The sequence below is a fragment of the Malaclemys terrapin genome, chromosome 22 (genome assembly GCF_027887155.1).
Source record: "Malaclemys terrapin pileata isolate rMalTer1 chromosome 22, rMalTer1.hap1, whole genome shotgun sequence".
Classification (NCBI taxonomy): Eukaryota; Metazoa; Chordata; order Testudines; family Emydidae; genus Malaclemys; species Malaclemys terrapin.
The window spans coordinates 7,889,930-7,906,701 of NC_071526.1; the positions used below are offsets into that span (position 1 = coordinate 7,889,930).

The 16,772-nt window shown below is 39.8% G+C and overlaps 1 protein-coding gene across 39 annotated transcripts in view; it reads right to left on the bottom strand.

The window, feature by feature from the left end:
• EPB41 (erythrocyte membrane protein band 4.1) overlaps positions 1-16,772 on the bottom strand; it is a 167,732-nt gene that overhangs the window by 82,149 nt on the left and 68,811 nt on the right. For 38 of the 39 annotated variants that reach the window (XM_054011723.1, XM_054011725.1, XM_054011726.1 and 35 more), the window contains 3 exons: positions 9,642-10,119; positions 5,442-5,672; positions 2,151-2,255 (listed from right to left, as the gene is read on the bottom strand). In XM_054011723.1, the coding sequence (XP_053867698.1) occupies positions 2,151-2,255; positions 5,442-5,672; positions 9,642-10,112 (807 nt within the window). In that variant the 5' untranslated portion in view covers positions 10,113-10,119. Of the gene's footprint in view, positions 1-2,150; positions 2,256-5,441; positions 5,673-9,641; positions 10,120-16,772 lie in introns of those variants that run through there. The other variant, XM_054011747.1, reaches the window with a different exon arrangement.

Sequence of the window (16,772 nt, forward strand, 5' to 3'; positions counted from 1 at the left end):
TGTGTATAATTCTGTTTTCGAAGACGGCAATGCAATTAGCTTTCTTCTGCTCCTCCTGTCCCAAACCTAAGGAAGCCTGCTTGACTCAAAAGTAATGGATACAAAGAGAGGCAGACAAAAGGGGAAGTGGTCAGAGAATGATGACCTGGCAATTTTCTTCCCACAACACAAAACACATTGGTTAAAAGACTTAGCTTGAACAGCTTGACATTTCTGCCTTGAAAAATATCTAACAATGTTTTACATATAGTAGATTCCATTAAGTATGGAGTAAACAATCCCTTACTGCAAGAATGAAATCAAATTCTAAATATAAGAAAATAAAAACAATACTTCAGCTGACATGAAAGCCACCATTCTGTTAACTGTCCACAAGAAGAATCTTTCTTTGCATTTTTTAAAGAATCTTTTAATGGTCTAATTTCTTCATCCCACCATAGTAAACCAGTTTAACATAAATGACTCCAATATGTGAAACAGGGAGGTAGCCAGAATACTGACCATAAGCTATGAAAAGTCTTTAAATACATTTCAAGTCAGACAATGATTTGAAATCAATCCCCAGGTAGGCTTAATTTTTACTAAACAAGGCCTTAACTTTTTTGTCAGGCAAAAGAACACACAAGCGGGTTAAAAACAACAATGCATGACAATGACGCTGCATAAATCTAAACAAGAACGAAGTAAAACTGACCAATTTGAGTTTCAGTATGAAGAATTTAACTTATTTTCAGCAAATACATTAAAAATTGCATTGGCTCACTAAATATTTACACTTTTAGTATTTTCCTTCCCTTCTGTCAGTGACAATCCTCAGCTTGAAACATTAATCCAGAATGGCCTCCCACCAAATCTTGTAAATGCTGACAAGAGCTCCAGGGACTTTTTCCAATGATGGTCAGGCCAGCTGGAGCCATTCTCCTGTGACATTTTTCCACTCTAAAGGGAAAGTGCGCCAAGAAGGCTACACGCTTATTTGGTTAGTTCAACTAATCACAAATAAGCGTGGATGAAAACTGACAGTTTCCATTTAGTGTTTTCCTGTAGAAAATCAAATGTAACTAAAAAGTTTCTAACTCTATTTCCTCGGTTACACACAGGACAGGAGTGTAATTTATATATGCAACTCCATGGGACTTAGCCAAATAATTCCCTTGTGTGCGCACAGAACACACTTAAATCTGGAACCACTTACATTTCTTTCCATTTTTTATGAAGTTGGAACAGCCAGTATTGTACCTCAGAATACTAGGGTGCAGGGAGTAAGTTGTTTCCAGTCATAAATATTGATTGACCGGTTCATTCAGATACATATCAGAGGTATACCCATGACAGTGAAGAAGGAAGCACTTGCCCGATCAATAAAACAAAACAAACCTAAGGCTAAATCACTAAGAGTCAGCCATAACAGTGACAGACAAGTCAGGTAGAGAAAGAAAATGAACACGGGACCCTTCAGAAATTGAGATGAGAGATGCCAATCTACATACACTTGACTCAAGTTAACAGCTAAATCAAACATGCTTATTTACCCCCAAAATAACAGACGTTGATTGCTCCTCTTATTGCCTTTAGTACATACATGGAATAATTTATGACTATGAAGAAATTCTCCCTGATTTCCTTTTGTGCTCAGGTTCTTCCACTTCTTAAGTATCTACTCCTCTATCCTATCCACTCTATTTTGTAAACCACAATTTTTTTTTTTAAAAGGAAAAACCCTAATAATCTCCAACACTTCTGATAACTTAAATCCATGAGTTCTTCTGCTGTATATTTATAATACAGAAAGAAAGAAAGAGAGAGAGAAAGAAACCAGAGTCTAGTCTAATCTATTTTGCATGTGGCTTCATTCCTCTAGAATAGATTTTTCCAAGTTCGTTTTGCTCCCCTCCATTAGCAAAGCCCACACTGTCCTATTTTATGGTAGTTTCTGTTTTATTCACAGTATCGTTACTCTTACAATTCACACACTTTGCCAGTTCTTAGAAAAGGTCTTTCACACATGGGGAAAAAATAAAAATATAGCTAGATCAAGCATAATTTTTTGGGATGCTACACACTTCTTCCCATTTTGGAGACAATAACCTATCAAGAAGAGTTTTGGGTTTTTTTGATTGCTGACTGTAGTTCCACAAGCACCTTCTTACCTTGGAAGTTGGAGAGTCCCATACGGCCAGTCCAAAGTAGTCTTCTTCCAGAAGATTGAGGTGCTCGCATACTTTTCTAAGCAGATCCTGACCCTTAGCATGTTTCTGCAAATAAGTAACAGATTCTATATTATACATTGCTTTTTGCCTCTCCTCTCCCCCCAAATAACTCTCCCACTCTACATAATCACTGAACAGGGCTGGATTCTTGAGCAAAAGAAAGGGTACTGACTGGCTCAGCAATTTATGGCCAAGTATTTCACTTTACAGGCAAGAGCATCAGATAGGAAATTCAAATACAGCAAACCCGAATTATTGGGGAAGTGTTTAAAACTGATGTAGACTCTGTTCCTGACCATACTGACTAAGCATCCTGAAAGTCATTTTATCTGCACATCAGTTTACCCATCTCAAAAAATGGGTATATAATTATTCCCTACCCAAAAGAGGTGTTGTGTGGCTTAAGTGTTTGTAAAATGCTTCGAGATGGTACTTATGCTACAGTGATAGGTGGCAGTACAAAATGCTACATTAGCTAGGTTTATCAAGTGGTGACCAGACTGAGACTTGGGACTGGAAATAGCACCTATTATTCTGATGCTATTTTGGGACACAGCATGATCTAGTGGATTAAGCATAGAACTGGGAGCTAGGAACCTTGGGTTCCAATCCTAGCTGTGCCGCTGACTTCCAATCACAAGCTCCCTGTCTCAGTATTCCCATTTAAAATGAGAATAATATTTATCTGTATTTATGATTAATTTAGGTTTTTTCTAAATGTTCTGAAATGAAGCGTTATTTAAATACTACACTTTGGGGAGGTTTTTTGTTTGATTTTTATTTAGGCATTCATTACACCACCACTTTCAGAACAAGAATAAGCACAACACCACAAGAAGCTCCCTAGGAAATAAAAATTACTTCTGACCCACTGTATTTTCATTTTAAAACTACTTTAAATGCTACAATATGTTCATTTTAAATTCAAAAGAGATTAAAAATTAAATCTAAATATCTGCCATATAGCAGAGTTCAACAAAATTTCAGACTGGGTCTAATCCACATACACTTGTCCTGACAACTAGATTCTATTAAACATTCTAGAGAAACAATGGACATCTCAATAATTTAAGCTTTAGATGTTTTAAGAGAATCAGACTGGCAGAGAGAGAGAGAGAGAGAGAGAGAGAGAGAGAGAAGCTATAGCTTGAAGGGATTTACAGCTCCAGGGATACTACAGTTAAGAAACTGCAAACTGCAGCAAACAATTTTTTAGGCTTCAACTACATAATTGTCCCAGGCCTTCCCTTAAAACGTCAGGTATTTCTTGTGATCGGATAAGGTTTTGCCCCAACCACGTTCCTCACCATCTCTAGGACATAAAACTATGTTACCAGAAGCATCCCACGTGATAGCAATGGCAGCAACACTGTTACACAAACACTGATGCACTGACCTAATTGTACAGGGTCATCTAAGGTAACTGCTTTGCACAAGAAGCCCTAGAAACCTAAACGGGTCACAAATGAGCAACTAGACTTAACCAGTGGGTTCAGGGCTTAATTAGCTCATTATGTCTCAAAGACTAAATGCCAGATTGTTTACGTGTTGAGCTAGTACTCAGATGCTGAATTAGATTTCTGTTGACTTATTTCTATGACACTGGGATCATCCTATGAGATATATATGAAAAACACGTACAGCCAAAAACCTTTCAACAATAGGGGACTGAGCAGAGCTTCTGAAATCGATTTAATGGGGATGCTAAAAACATTATTTGTTTACTGCTATTTCTATTCTGAACAATACTGCTAGACATTGTAGCTCTACTAGCAATTTTTACATACCCACATAAAAGGGCATGTTGACCCCATAGGTGGCGAGTTATATGGGCCCATGGTGCCCATGCTCCACCAATATTCTGGAATGTGGGCCTGGCTCCACCAATGTTTGGGCTTATATTTTACATACATTTTGATGTAAACAGTCTCTCTGTGTCCACAGTTGTCCACTGAGCATCAACCTGAAGGGCACGCTTAAACCTTATTTTCATAGGCGCAGAAACTAGGGGTGCAGGGGGTGCTGCAGCACCCCCACATTTTACATAGGGTCCCAGCTGCCCCCTGGGGCAGGGGGAATGGACAGGGGTAGGACATAGATGAGCTTACAAGGCAGGTGTGGTGAGGAAAAGACTGCCTTGGATCCATGCACCAAGGGGTGAATCCCTTAACCTAAAGGGAGAACTTACGAACCTCTGATACAAGGACAGACGGTAACTCAGACCATAGTGAGAGGGCTGTAAAGGCTGAAGAGACAGTTTACAGAATCTGAAACAGAAGGGTGAATCAAGCTTGAGCAGATGGTGTAGAAAGGAGAGGCTTCTTGTGTTGGGATGCATTTGTGTCAAGACTTGTTAAACTAAACCCAAAGGGAGAGAGTTTCGGAATTTGTCATTTTGCACGCAGTTCCCCCTAATGGAAAACTAAGGCAACTACAACAACTCTGATGACAGGAATAGAAGCAACCCTTTCACAACCACTAAGACCCAAAATCTGATCATTAAGAACGAGTGTTCAGAACCAGGGTTTGGCCTGGTGGCAGTGCTACCATCACCCTTTGTAAGAATTCCTATAAATACTGATGTAAGGATTGTGGCTTAGATAAATGATTAAGACAGACTTGGACGAAATACAACTGATGGCTATGTGCCCATTAAGCATGCCTGCTAACTCTTTCAAGGCATAGCTCATATGAGAAGGAAGAATTTGAAAGACCAAAGCAAAAATAAGTATTTTGACCAAGTTTAAGTGGTGACAATCTCATTTTTTTCTGTGGTGATTTGCTGAAACTGTTTTCCTGTCATTAGTCAGCAGCACGTGATCTTAGGTTTCCAAGGTATTCTGAGTGAAAAGCCAGCAAAGCACACAAATCCAGCTGATAAACATTTTCTGGCTCTGATCTGAATATTATTTAGAGTTATAATCAAATCTTAAAAGGATGTAAAATTATATATACACTCAAGCCTGGAGTATCAGAAATAGGGGCAAACGAAGGAGAAAGCATCGGCAAGTAAGATGACGGCATTTTAAAAAAATCCCCCAAATAGAGATGTTGGATTTTTTTTTTCCAATGTCCAAAGTGCCCCACATTCTTATCATATCTTAAATAATTGTTATGGTTTATGGCAGAAGTCCTACTCCAATGGAGTTTAACCATTTACTTAATTGGCAGCATCACCCAATTCTGAACCCTCCCCCCGCCACCCATTTTAAGAGACTGAATGGCACTTACATCCAAAGCACACTCGTAAATGGTGTCATCCAGCAAGGAAACCTTGCAGTACATATTTCTGTGTCTTCTTACTGATTTCTGGGTGGCTTTTAATTCTTGGTCTGCTTTTGTCTCAGGGTTCTCTCTTTTCAACTTTGCCTTGGAACACTCTTCCTGCACTCCGTCTCCTTCCTTAATCTCAAGGTCTCTGCTCTCTGGGTCTTGATCTTCTCTCCTGTCCTCCTGAGCAGGCTGAAATCCCACACCACCATATTTATTACTTACATGTTTCAAACAAGTAATGTCACACAGCATAAATGTACTGTAGGTGATTAAATCCCATTAGAGATCAAAGTGGGCCACCTCACAGTGGCTCAGCAACCTTGAGTTTTTCCTCTGGTGCTGTATCTTGTGCTCTAAAGTCTAGAAAAAGAAATTGTAAACTACATCTCTAGCCCTTCTCATTGAAGATCATTTAAACGTAAACCAATGCAGTGATGTCTACCCAAGTCTGCAAAGAATCTGAAACAACAGCTCAAATGTCAACTGATAGTTATTCAGTTCAAGTGCATGTTAATTCTGAAGTCTAATGAAAATTTAAATCAGTCTCATTAGCTATTAGTTTATCAAAGCATGTCAGAAGGGACAGGGTTGATTATATTATGAAGACCTGTTTAATCTACTGTTAGTGGCATCTCATTTTAGATTGGAGACACACTTTTCCAATCTGACCCCTCAATCTTTCAGGCAAAATGCTCAGCTAATCCATAAAAACAAGCAATTTCCTAGAATTGTTTCATTGTAAAACAGTCCTTTCTACATTTCCATTGAAGCCCTGAGAATGTGTCTCAGTTTTCATCACAATAAACCTACCCACATAATGCAGAATTTAATTTTGGGATCCAACATTCTAATCAGTCTTCCTGTGTTATGAGTGACAGTAAAAATGGAAGACTGCCTTCATGCCATTGTGCCAACACATGCTTTAGGATCTGCAATTATTTAAATTTGATCAATGTTCACAGACCGCTGCTTTCTGCTAGGACAGAGATAGGATCATCAGAGAGAGAATCGGACGGCTTTGGACACAAATGCTGGCCCAGAGGCTTTACAACAGGACACTGCACGTAAATGGTTTCACAGTAGAAATATCTGTTAAGAGTCAGGATTTAAAAGGACATTAATACTAATTTTAAACATTATAGTCAAAATTAGCTTGTATGCACTGACCGTTTGTGGGGCTTGTTTTTACACAAGTTCACATATACTCAGTGTACCAAATGCCTACAATTTTATCGCAAACCTCACGCACAGTATTTATTTTGCTTAAAGGCCCAGCTCCTGGAGTCAAGTGGTTACATAAAAATCTCAGTTCATATTTTCAAGCTTCTCTCTGCAAACATGAGGGATAGAAACTTTTTTTAAAAACTAAAGCAATGTGTATTGTAAAGGCTCAGAAACCAAAAGGCAAATAAGAACCCCCACAATTATTATTTTTTTAATCTCATGATTTTTTGGGAGCCTAACTCATGATTTCTGAATGTTTGGTTTGGCAATGCTATACAATTTAAAGTGGAAATTTCATAAAGTCCTCAAGTCAAAAGAAACTACAGTGACTCCTCGCTTAATGTTGTAGTTATGTTACTAAAAAATGCTACTTTAAATGAAACAATGTTAAGCGAATCCAATTTCTCCAGAGGAATTAATATACATGGGAGGGGTTGGTTCCAGGAACATTTTTTTCGCCAGACAAAAGTCAGTGTCTCTCTCTCTCGCTATAGATATACACGCAGATTTTATTTATATTATATATAATATAATATAATATAATATAATATAAGAATATATATATATATATATATATACACACACACACACACACACACACAGTATAAGTTTTAAACAAACAATTTAATACTGTACACAGCAAATGATGATTGTGAAGCTTGATTGCAGCAGTGGAGTCAGACGGTGGAAGAGGGTGGGATATTTCCCAGGGAATGCCATACAGCTAAATGATGAACTAGCATTTGGCTGAGCCCTCAAGGATTAACACATTAAACAACAATGTACCCTCACACTCTACAAGGCAGCACAAATGGAGGGAGGAGACACAGCATGGCAGACAGCGACAGAGACACACAACGTATGTGTATGTGCGCGCGTGTGTGTGTGAGAGAGAAAGATATACACACGCACCCTGTGTATGTGAGAAACACACACGGCCCCTTTAAGTACACTGACCCCTCTCTAAGTACACTGCCTTTTTAACTACATCAGCAAGTTGAGACAGCAGTAGCTGCCAGCAAGCTCCCTCCACCCTGAGCCCTGTCATGTGTCCCCCACACACACTCACTCTGTGGAGGTGAGGTATAGGACCAGGGGACCAGAGCAGGGGTAGGGGGACACCCTGACATTAGCACCCCTCTCCCGCCCCCCTCTGCACAGCAAGCAGGAGGCTCCTGAGAGCAGCTCCCAGGCAGAGGGCAGGGGCAGCACATGGCAGAGGGAGAGACAGCTGAACTGCCCAGCAATTGATAGCCTGCTGGGCGGCTGCTGCACAGGGAACTTCGGGGAGCTGATAGGGGGGCTGCCGGTCCACCCTGGTTCCAAGCCCCCACCAGCTAGTTCCAACAGGCTGCTCTTCCTGCAAGCAGTGGACAAAGCAGGCGGCTGCCAAACAACATTTAAAGGGAACATTGCACAACTTTAAACGAGCATGTTCTCTAATTGATCAGCTACGTAACAACGTTAACTGGGAGGACATTAAGTGAGGAGTTACTGTAGCTGTTAGCTTCCTATTTACGCCACTGACAAGCAGCACTAGTCTGTCCACTAGATATCACTGCCTCCAGCACACTGGGCTGGGAACTAAGGGACCTGGGTTCTATTCCCGGCTCTATATACACTTGCTTGGGTGAGATACCCAGGCTAAATTATTCAGAAACAGCCATCAACTTTAGGTATTCAACTTGAAACAACCTGGACCTGACTCTTTCAAATGCTGAGCAACCACAATGCCAGCTGAACTCGAGTTGCAGATACTTAGCACTTCTGGTAGGAAAGAAAAAGTGAGAAGCCCATTGTATTTCATGTCCAGTAGCCAAGAGGTGATGTACCTAAAACCACAGGCCACTTTTGAACATTTGGCTATTAACATTCTGTGCCTCAGTTTCCCATCAGTAAAACGGGGATAATACCTACCTTTAAAGCTCCGAGGTCTATGCATTTAAGGCTAGGATTTTTAAGGCGCCTAAGGGAACCACAAAATGACTAGTAGTTGGACACAAAGTCCTTAGGCTCTCTTTAAATCCCCAGTATATATGCTCAAAGTGATTAATATAAGTACGTGTAGGGCCACAGAAAAAACAGGGCCTAACACACTGGTGGGAGAAAGACGTAAACTGAACTGAGGTCCAGGAGGTTCTGAACTGTCACTTGTGTTGCTTGCACTTAAGTCTGTTTTGCTGTTTCTTTTCTGCTGAACACAGCTGTAATTTCCATGATGTGTTTTCTATTGACTTTTCTTCTACCCATAGTGTACATATCAGAATATTTAAAAATGGAGCATTAAAAGTAACTTTCATAGAGTGTAATCTGAGTTCTAATCCCGACTGACAAATTTCCTTGCCTCAGAGGAATTTTTTTTTTTTTTTTTTTAAGTGTTTTAGGAGTTTTTGTTAGTGTTTATATAATGCTTTGAAGATTAAACTTATTATGATTAAAGCAGTAGGAATAAGTATTAGACAGCAGATCACACTGCAGAATACAAAAACGTAAGAGCAGGAAGTGTCAGATGTAGCATAATGTCTGTCAAATACTATCAAAGGGGTAGCCATGTTAGTCTGGATCTGTAAAAGCAGCAAAGAGTCCTGTGGCACCTTATAGACTAACAGACGTATAGGAGCATGAGCTTTCGTGGGTGAATACCCACTTCTTCAGATGCAAGGGTGCATCCGAAGAAGTGGGTATTCACCCACGAAAGCTCATGCTCTTATACGTCTGTTAGTCTATAAGGTGCCACAGGACTCTTTGCTGCTTTGTCAAATACTAGAAGTTCCAAAAAGGGTTTTTTCAGAATCTTGTGGGTTCTCATTGATCAGATCTAACATAGGAGGATTACAAACCTCTACTGCTTACTTAACCTGACAAATAATCCTGACTACAAGAGCCAGCTGATTAGGAAGCCAAAGAGAATCCAAATCCACTTTGTTTGTTTACCTGTGTTTCTGCGCTGCTTAGTGAATGAAGATCTAAAGATGGGTCAGTCCTGAGTTCAGGTTCAGGAGCTGCTATTGGGGCCTTCAGTAGGATTTCTTCATCAGGACTGGCTCCTAGATCTGTCTCTTTCTGACCTCCTTCACCTTTGTCTTGTGGAGTCTCCCCTTCTTTGCCCTCTTCAGAAACTTGAGACTTGGGCCTTTTGAGAAATGATGAAAAAAGGCGTGACAGCCCCCGACTCTCTGAAGTGCAGCGCTCTTTGTTCTTGCTCTGGTCTTCGTGCGTGGGGGTATCGCCGTTGGATGCCTTCTGTTTCTGTCCCGTTTGATTATGCCCCTCAGATGCCTGTTGGGAAGCCTCCTCCAGAGACGCCTCTTGCTTCTGTGTGTCAGCAGCTCCCTCCTCCTCTTTTTGCTGCTGCTGTTGCTTAGGATTCTCGGCCTCAGCCACTAGACTCTTCTCTGTTGTCATGATGAAACTGTAACAGAGATTTTTTAAAAAGTAAACAATATTTCTTCAGTGTTTACACATGCATTTAGCCATTGTAAATCAAACAGCAAGCACTCCAAGCACCACTTCCTGAGAGCTGCTCTCTCTGGTCTGTAGCCCTACTGAGCTTTATACACAAAGCAATCTTATCACTGACAAATCACACTCATGTAAAACTAGCCTTGGCTTAGTGTAGTCTTTTCAAAAAAGAGAGACCTCTTCATCCATGTCTACTCACACACCTTCTACAGTGAGGATTATACTAATAAATGGGTTTCAGATACATGAACAATTCTGCTTAACTCTGTTACTGCACGTGTCATTTCCTTAGTACTTCCTTTCCGCAGCTCTTAGAATGCACCACAGTTAAAATTGCAGCCATCTTGCCTAATCAAAATAGTCAATGCGAGATATTTCTAGTGTGACAATTGCAGAAGACAAACAAAAGCAAATAATGAGGTTTGTAGAAATAAAAGTGCACTTCTCTTAGCATTTCTAGCTTTACACTTCTTTGTCCCAGTGCCGTTTTGTGGGAAGGGAGTAGGGGGAAACAGACATGTAACTAAACAAGCCTCTTAGTAACATCCTATGCAAAAATTCTGTGGCAGCCGTATCTCGCTTCCTGAGATACATAACTGAAAAAAAAAATGGTGTAAACAGGAAGTTTCGGAAGAAAAACCTCCCAAAGATACACCACCTACAGGCAACAACACTCTGCAAAAGATGAAAAGTTTTACTACTACAACAAATTTCAGGTCCTACCAAAAATTAGTGTCCCTGTAACAGACTAAAGAATCTAAATATTAAATTTAAGACGTGATAATACATAAACCCCTTCGTTTCCTCTACCAACCTAGATTGATTATTGCATTACTATACAGAAGTACTCAGAATGGTGCTTATGGAGGCCAAGTTTAAAATATACCTATTTCAACTGAACAACTTTGCCTGTAAGCAATCTGGTTTTAATAAACTAAGCTGCGGAAACCTAAGGAATTTGGCATTTAGAAATTGATACTTGCACTGCATGGGCAAAAAAAAGTCTCAAATTTAAACTGCAAAAGGCTTTCTCAAATGCATTTATCCCGCTAATGGACAGCAGGTTTTTTTTGGAGTCCATTTTACTAATCTGATGCCATGTTTACTTCAACTTCAGCCTGGCTGTTGACACAAAGAGATGGAAATCACATGAAGAGCGTATCTATTTAAAGTATAAGGAGGACCTGAAATAATCATGCTTTGAAGGGGATAGAACTAATCTTTGAGAGTTACATCACATGCATCTGTGGTAACAAATTACCATTGCTTACATGGGGCAAACATGTCTGTTTCAATCCCTTCTAGCCCAAAACTTAAGTAGAAACATTTATTTAAAGTTCTCATTTAGAATTAAGAAACATTCGAGACATCACCCATTTAGGCATTACCACACTTAACATTCAAAACTTTTCCCAAATTGAAAAAATGTAAAATGTTCGTTTTCCCACAGTAATCAAAATGCTTCAGATTTAAAAATAAAAACTAAAGTTTTTGAAGTTTTCAACCACAGATACAAACACCACTGAATACTGATTGTCCCAAAAATATTGCAACTCTGTACAATACATGTCTACTGTTCCAAACAGCTGAGATAGCATAGTGCAACTACTACAAGTCTCTTATACAAAGCCCATTTTAAAATTTGTTTCAAATAGGTCACCATTATTTAAACACCAGTATGTTGTGGGTTCTTTTGCTCTGAGAACGTATTGCTCATGAAAGGTGCCCTGGCTGAGGAAGTCCTCTACTACAAGCCAACAAGTAAGTACAAGCTGCAATTCAAGTTTTCCCTCATCATCCCTCCAATACAAGATATCTCAGCCCTGACCTGAAGGGACTATCTCCGGGGAACTGGATGAAGGAGTGTAGTTCCAGTCTTTGTCCTTTTAGCTGAGGCTGCAAATCAAGTGGTCACTGGTGCTGGAGGACTCTGCTATGTGAACACCTCTGTAGTAACACAGCTGTTAGCTAGACTGAGAATCTCCAAAATCCCCACTGAACTTATTTTACATTGACCAGTCAGCTACCATCCCATGGGAAAAAAAACTCTGTTGCTGTTCACCTTAGATGAATTTGAACCGACAATCCATAATAAGTGACAGGCTCCATATCCTATTGCAATCCCCTGAGTCAGGTGTTCTCAAACATTTTCATGAAGTGGATCATATTCTAATAGTGTCTTGTGGATACCTATCCTTGCCACTGATGGACCATCTCCTGCTCCACCAGTGATCTAATACCACCACCATGGATTACGGCAATTTCTCATGTGGGAAAGTGAAGTATTTAATGTATTTTTAGCTTCCTTTAATGTGATTCAGTAGCTGGAAACAAGCAACACAGGAGCAGTCATGGACCACCAGAAAGTGCTTGCTTGGGGGAAAACACAGTTTGGGAATGGCTGCACTGAGCCATCTAGTCCAGTCAATGGAGGTTTGCTTTGCATTGCAGCAGGCTCCAGGAATCAAAACAGTTTTCCCCACTCACCCATAAGTCTACATCAAGGGAGTGCTCCCAACAAACAGCAGACTAGACAAGATTTAACCTTTCACCATCATTTCAGGCTAGTTTTAAAAATCTTCCCAAGATTACATTTCAAAGAAGTCTGAATCCTTAAATAGTTGCCTCTCTCTCTCCTTTCCACCCCACTCTCTTAAAATCTCCCACCACTCAATACCTACACTGAAGCTTAATGCTGTATTTAAAATTTTCCTTATTCCATAATTTAGTATTCTTAACTAGGCAATTAAAATATAAATCAATGCTAAGCACAGCCATAGAGAAAACCTTGTGTGTGCACAATGCCTTCTGCTGTGAGGGTTTTGAAAAGCCCCCTTAAATATGTTCAAAAGAGGAAATTTAAATAGAAGAATGAGTTAAGGACAGCAGAACTAGAGATTTGTGACGACTTAGATCCGACCCCTTTGTACCTTCCTGCCATCCTGGAACAGCATGGTAAGCATGTCCTTTCATATCTAATGTTTGTTTCAAATAATTTAGTAATTCCCATCTGCACGATTCTCCTTGTTCTCTCAAGCCAGCAGGATAAATAGAGCATAAGACCGTTCCTTAAAAAAAGTGTGGTTAAACTATGGAAAGTGAAAATGACATTGGAGTTCCAATTTATTGACTCAAATGTCTTCTAGCATATCTCAGATTTCTTCAGTTTACAAAGAGGAGGATAATGTTTAACTTTCCAATAATCAGCCCTGCAAAAAGTCTGGAACCTGACAGTCAACTGTGGGTTATTTTAACACCAGCAATAAATATTGCGCAGCTATAACCTACTGTTATTTTCCTTTGGTTAAGTGTGTGCTAGTGGGACCTAACTGTGTCCCTGTGAAATACTACCACACTTGCTGTCAGTGGAGGTACAGTGGTATGAGAGAGACAGGACATTGTCTGTTAGCTAGCCCCCCAGCCCCCACCCTAATGTTTGGAACTCATTTGCTCACCTTATCCTATGAGACACTTTTGTTAGCTTCCAGGGTGCACTACAAAGCCCATTTTCTCTTCTCTCACCTGTAAGGTGATTTGGTATGGCTAGCCAGAGACACTCGAGTGGGAATTCCAGGGTGAGGTTCATTTGTAATATTTATGTTGTTGCTAAGTTAGCTGATCTTAGGGTAACTTACAGGTCTGTTGAATTAATGTGTTTTTAAAAGATTGTTACAGGTCCAGACAGAACACAACGGACCCTCTTCTTCTACAATTAGAGCCAGTTGGCACAACCTACTTGCAAGAGGGTATGTGAAGTGTGGTATTGAATAATGTAGATCAAAAGGATACATTTTAATGTAACTGATATATACGTAAAAGGAGAGATTATACATATGCTTTGTAGGATTTTTTTTTTTAAATAAGTCTAGTATTCTGTAGCTTGATAGAGGATTTGGTAGGGGAAATGGATAATGAAATCTCAGCAGCAGCAACATAAAACTGGCAATACTTGTCTTCATCAGCTACTCCTACTCGCTTGCTGGGGGAAGTAGCAAAAATTACATATCAATGTGTTTCAATTTGCGGACCCTATGTGCAGCAAAACAAGCAAGGCATGATGTATGAGAGAGGGGAAAAGCAAACACACACGGGCCTAAGATACCCACCCTGTACTCTTGGACCCCAACTAAGTCACGTCTCTATTCCTCTACAAGTTTTGGAATGATACCTGCCTAGAACAACAGTTGTCTTTCAAATTTTTCAAGTCTTGTCAAATCAATACAAAATTCCACCCACGAATGCACATTGGAAGCAACACTAACAGAGGCAGAGAAAAATCAAAGTTAATGTTGTTAGTCCAACTTTAACAGCTACAAACTAGATATTATGACAGGAGTTGCCAGGCAAGAACTAGTGTTGAACCAATTCAGTGTTGCCCAAAACCCTGGACAAAAACACACATTTCCACCAATGGCCAACTCACTGGGTACATCCCTGAAGAGTTAGTGTTTAACTGCACTGCTGACACTCCTATATAATACAGAATAAGTATACGGCACAGATGAATCCATATTCAGGAGAGAAGGGGTTAATTAGGAGTTACGTTTTGGTCTGGCAGCCAAAACAATGTGCTTTGTAGCTACTTCCCATTGATTTCATTTAGAAAAAATAAATGGGCAAGAATCACTATCAAAACATCATCTATTCAAAATTCCCTCCTATCTAAAGCTAAATGCAAGGCTCTGGAAGTGAAGAATAGGGATGGTAGGCCTGTAAGAGAAACTTTTGTTATTAAGTGAAGTAAACAGGATAACTCCCCAATAATAGACACTTCCTCTCTGAGAAAACTAATATGAAAGTCTCTGGACCCAGAACAACAGTTTGTTTACTTGGTTGATTTCAGCAGTTGTGTAGTTGCAGACTATGTTTTTTTTCCAACACTGAAAGGTGGGTCTTGCTTTAGATGAACAAACGTCTCCAAGTCTTTCCTTTGTCCCCCCAGGAATTACATTTTACCGCTGCTTTTCTCAGGGACAGCCCAGTGATCTGATCCAAATGTACTTCATAAAACTAGGGATGTGGAGATAGGCACGTACCCTATTGCCTCTCCCTGTCCTTCCCAATAAAGATTTAATAGAGTCAGTTAGCCACCAACAACAACAATTCACTAAGTGCAGTCAAATATTTTGTTACAAGGTCCCTGATGCACTCATTGTCTGTCACTCTGCTTGGACACACTAATTATATTCTCTCTCTGAAGTTTTACATTCAGAATTCATTTTTATGGTTTTAACTGAAAGCGTAGAACACGAGGCCCTGTCTTGTAAGATGGAACAAAATTAAGAAGATTGAACATATATTATTTAAAATACACGTCTTAAATCTTTCATTATAAGGAGGCATTTCTAAATAGTATTTTGTTTTCCAGTGGAACCATCATAGCACAGCTCACAGAAAGAGCAACAGTTTTGTTTTGTTTTTTTACACACAGCTATTTTGTTAAACACTTAGGGAACACACTATTAGTAAGATACTCCCATACTTCCCTGATTTGGAGATGTATATATTAAAAACAAACAAAAAAAAAAAGACATTTTGAAATGCAGACAAAGTTTTCATTCCTATCTCCTCCACCCCCAAACAGTCTCTCTCAGATCCTGCAGATCATTTAGATGTCATCTTATTATTCATAACTTCTGGGACACACAGACACGTGCTGTATAGATGAGGTTTTGGCTCATGCAGTTCTAGAGATGTGAGTTATTTTTAACAATTCAATTTTAAAGTTCCATTCTATTCTATTCAAGTTGTTATCCCGTTCTTCTCACCATAACATCAGAGCACCTTCCAGTAGCACATTAAGCAACATGACTAACGTCTGTGACATGTGGTTAGCATCTGCTCTCATCCTCTCCCCAGGGAAGAAATGTGTGTACAGTGTAGCATTTTGTTTTGGTAGGCTGGTTGGTTGTTTAGATTATTTATTAAAAGGTATGCTGCTGTGTGTTTGTTAGAAGTTAAAATCAACAAAGCATGCCTTCCAGTTGGAATGGAAGGCCTAAGATTTGTTATGGTCCTTAGCCCCTGTAGGTGTCTATTCCACAGCCTCAGATCAGTCCTCCAGAAAGCGCTGTCTCCTGCACTGACAAGCTTTACCCTTACAGTAGAAAGATCAATGGTGACTGAGGAGCAGAGCTGAGCACGGTGGTCAGCATCCCAAAGCTTATCTTTTATGTATGCTGGATCCAGGACATTGAGCACCTTGAAAATAAGGACCAACGCTCTGAACTTGCCTCCATAGTCTATGAGAGGTCAGCACAGAAAGCAGAGGACAGGTTTCATGTGCTCATGATAGCCTGTATCGCTGAGGAGCCATGCAGCATTCTGTAGTAGATAGAATTTCACAGAACTGATTATTTCAGGCCCAGGTACACACAATGTCAGTATTATGCCAATGACAAATATTTCAGAAGCTACAATAAAGTGTTTTTTAATACAAGAGAAAATAGAACTGTAAAACTGAGCTTGAAATACTCTAACTCCTAAAAAAGACTGCTGTTAGCAATCCAATGAATCCCCACCACCCCCTTACCTCCTCACCTTTAAACTACCAGTCCACTTGTTACCTCCCCTGAAACTCAAACCATGCCCTAAATTGTTCAC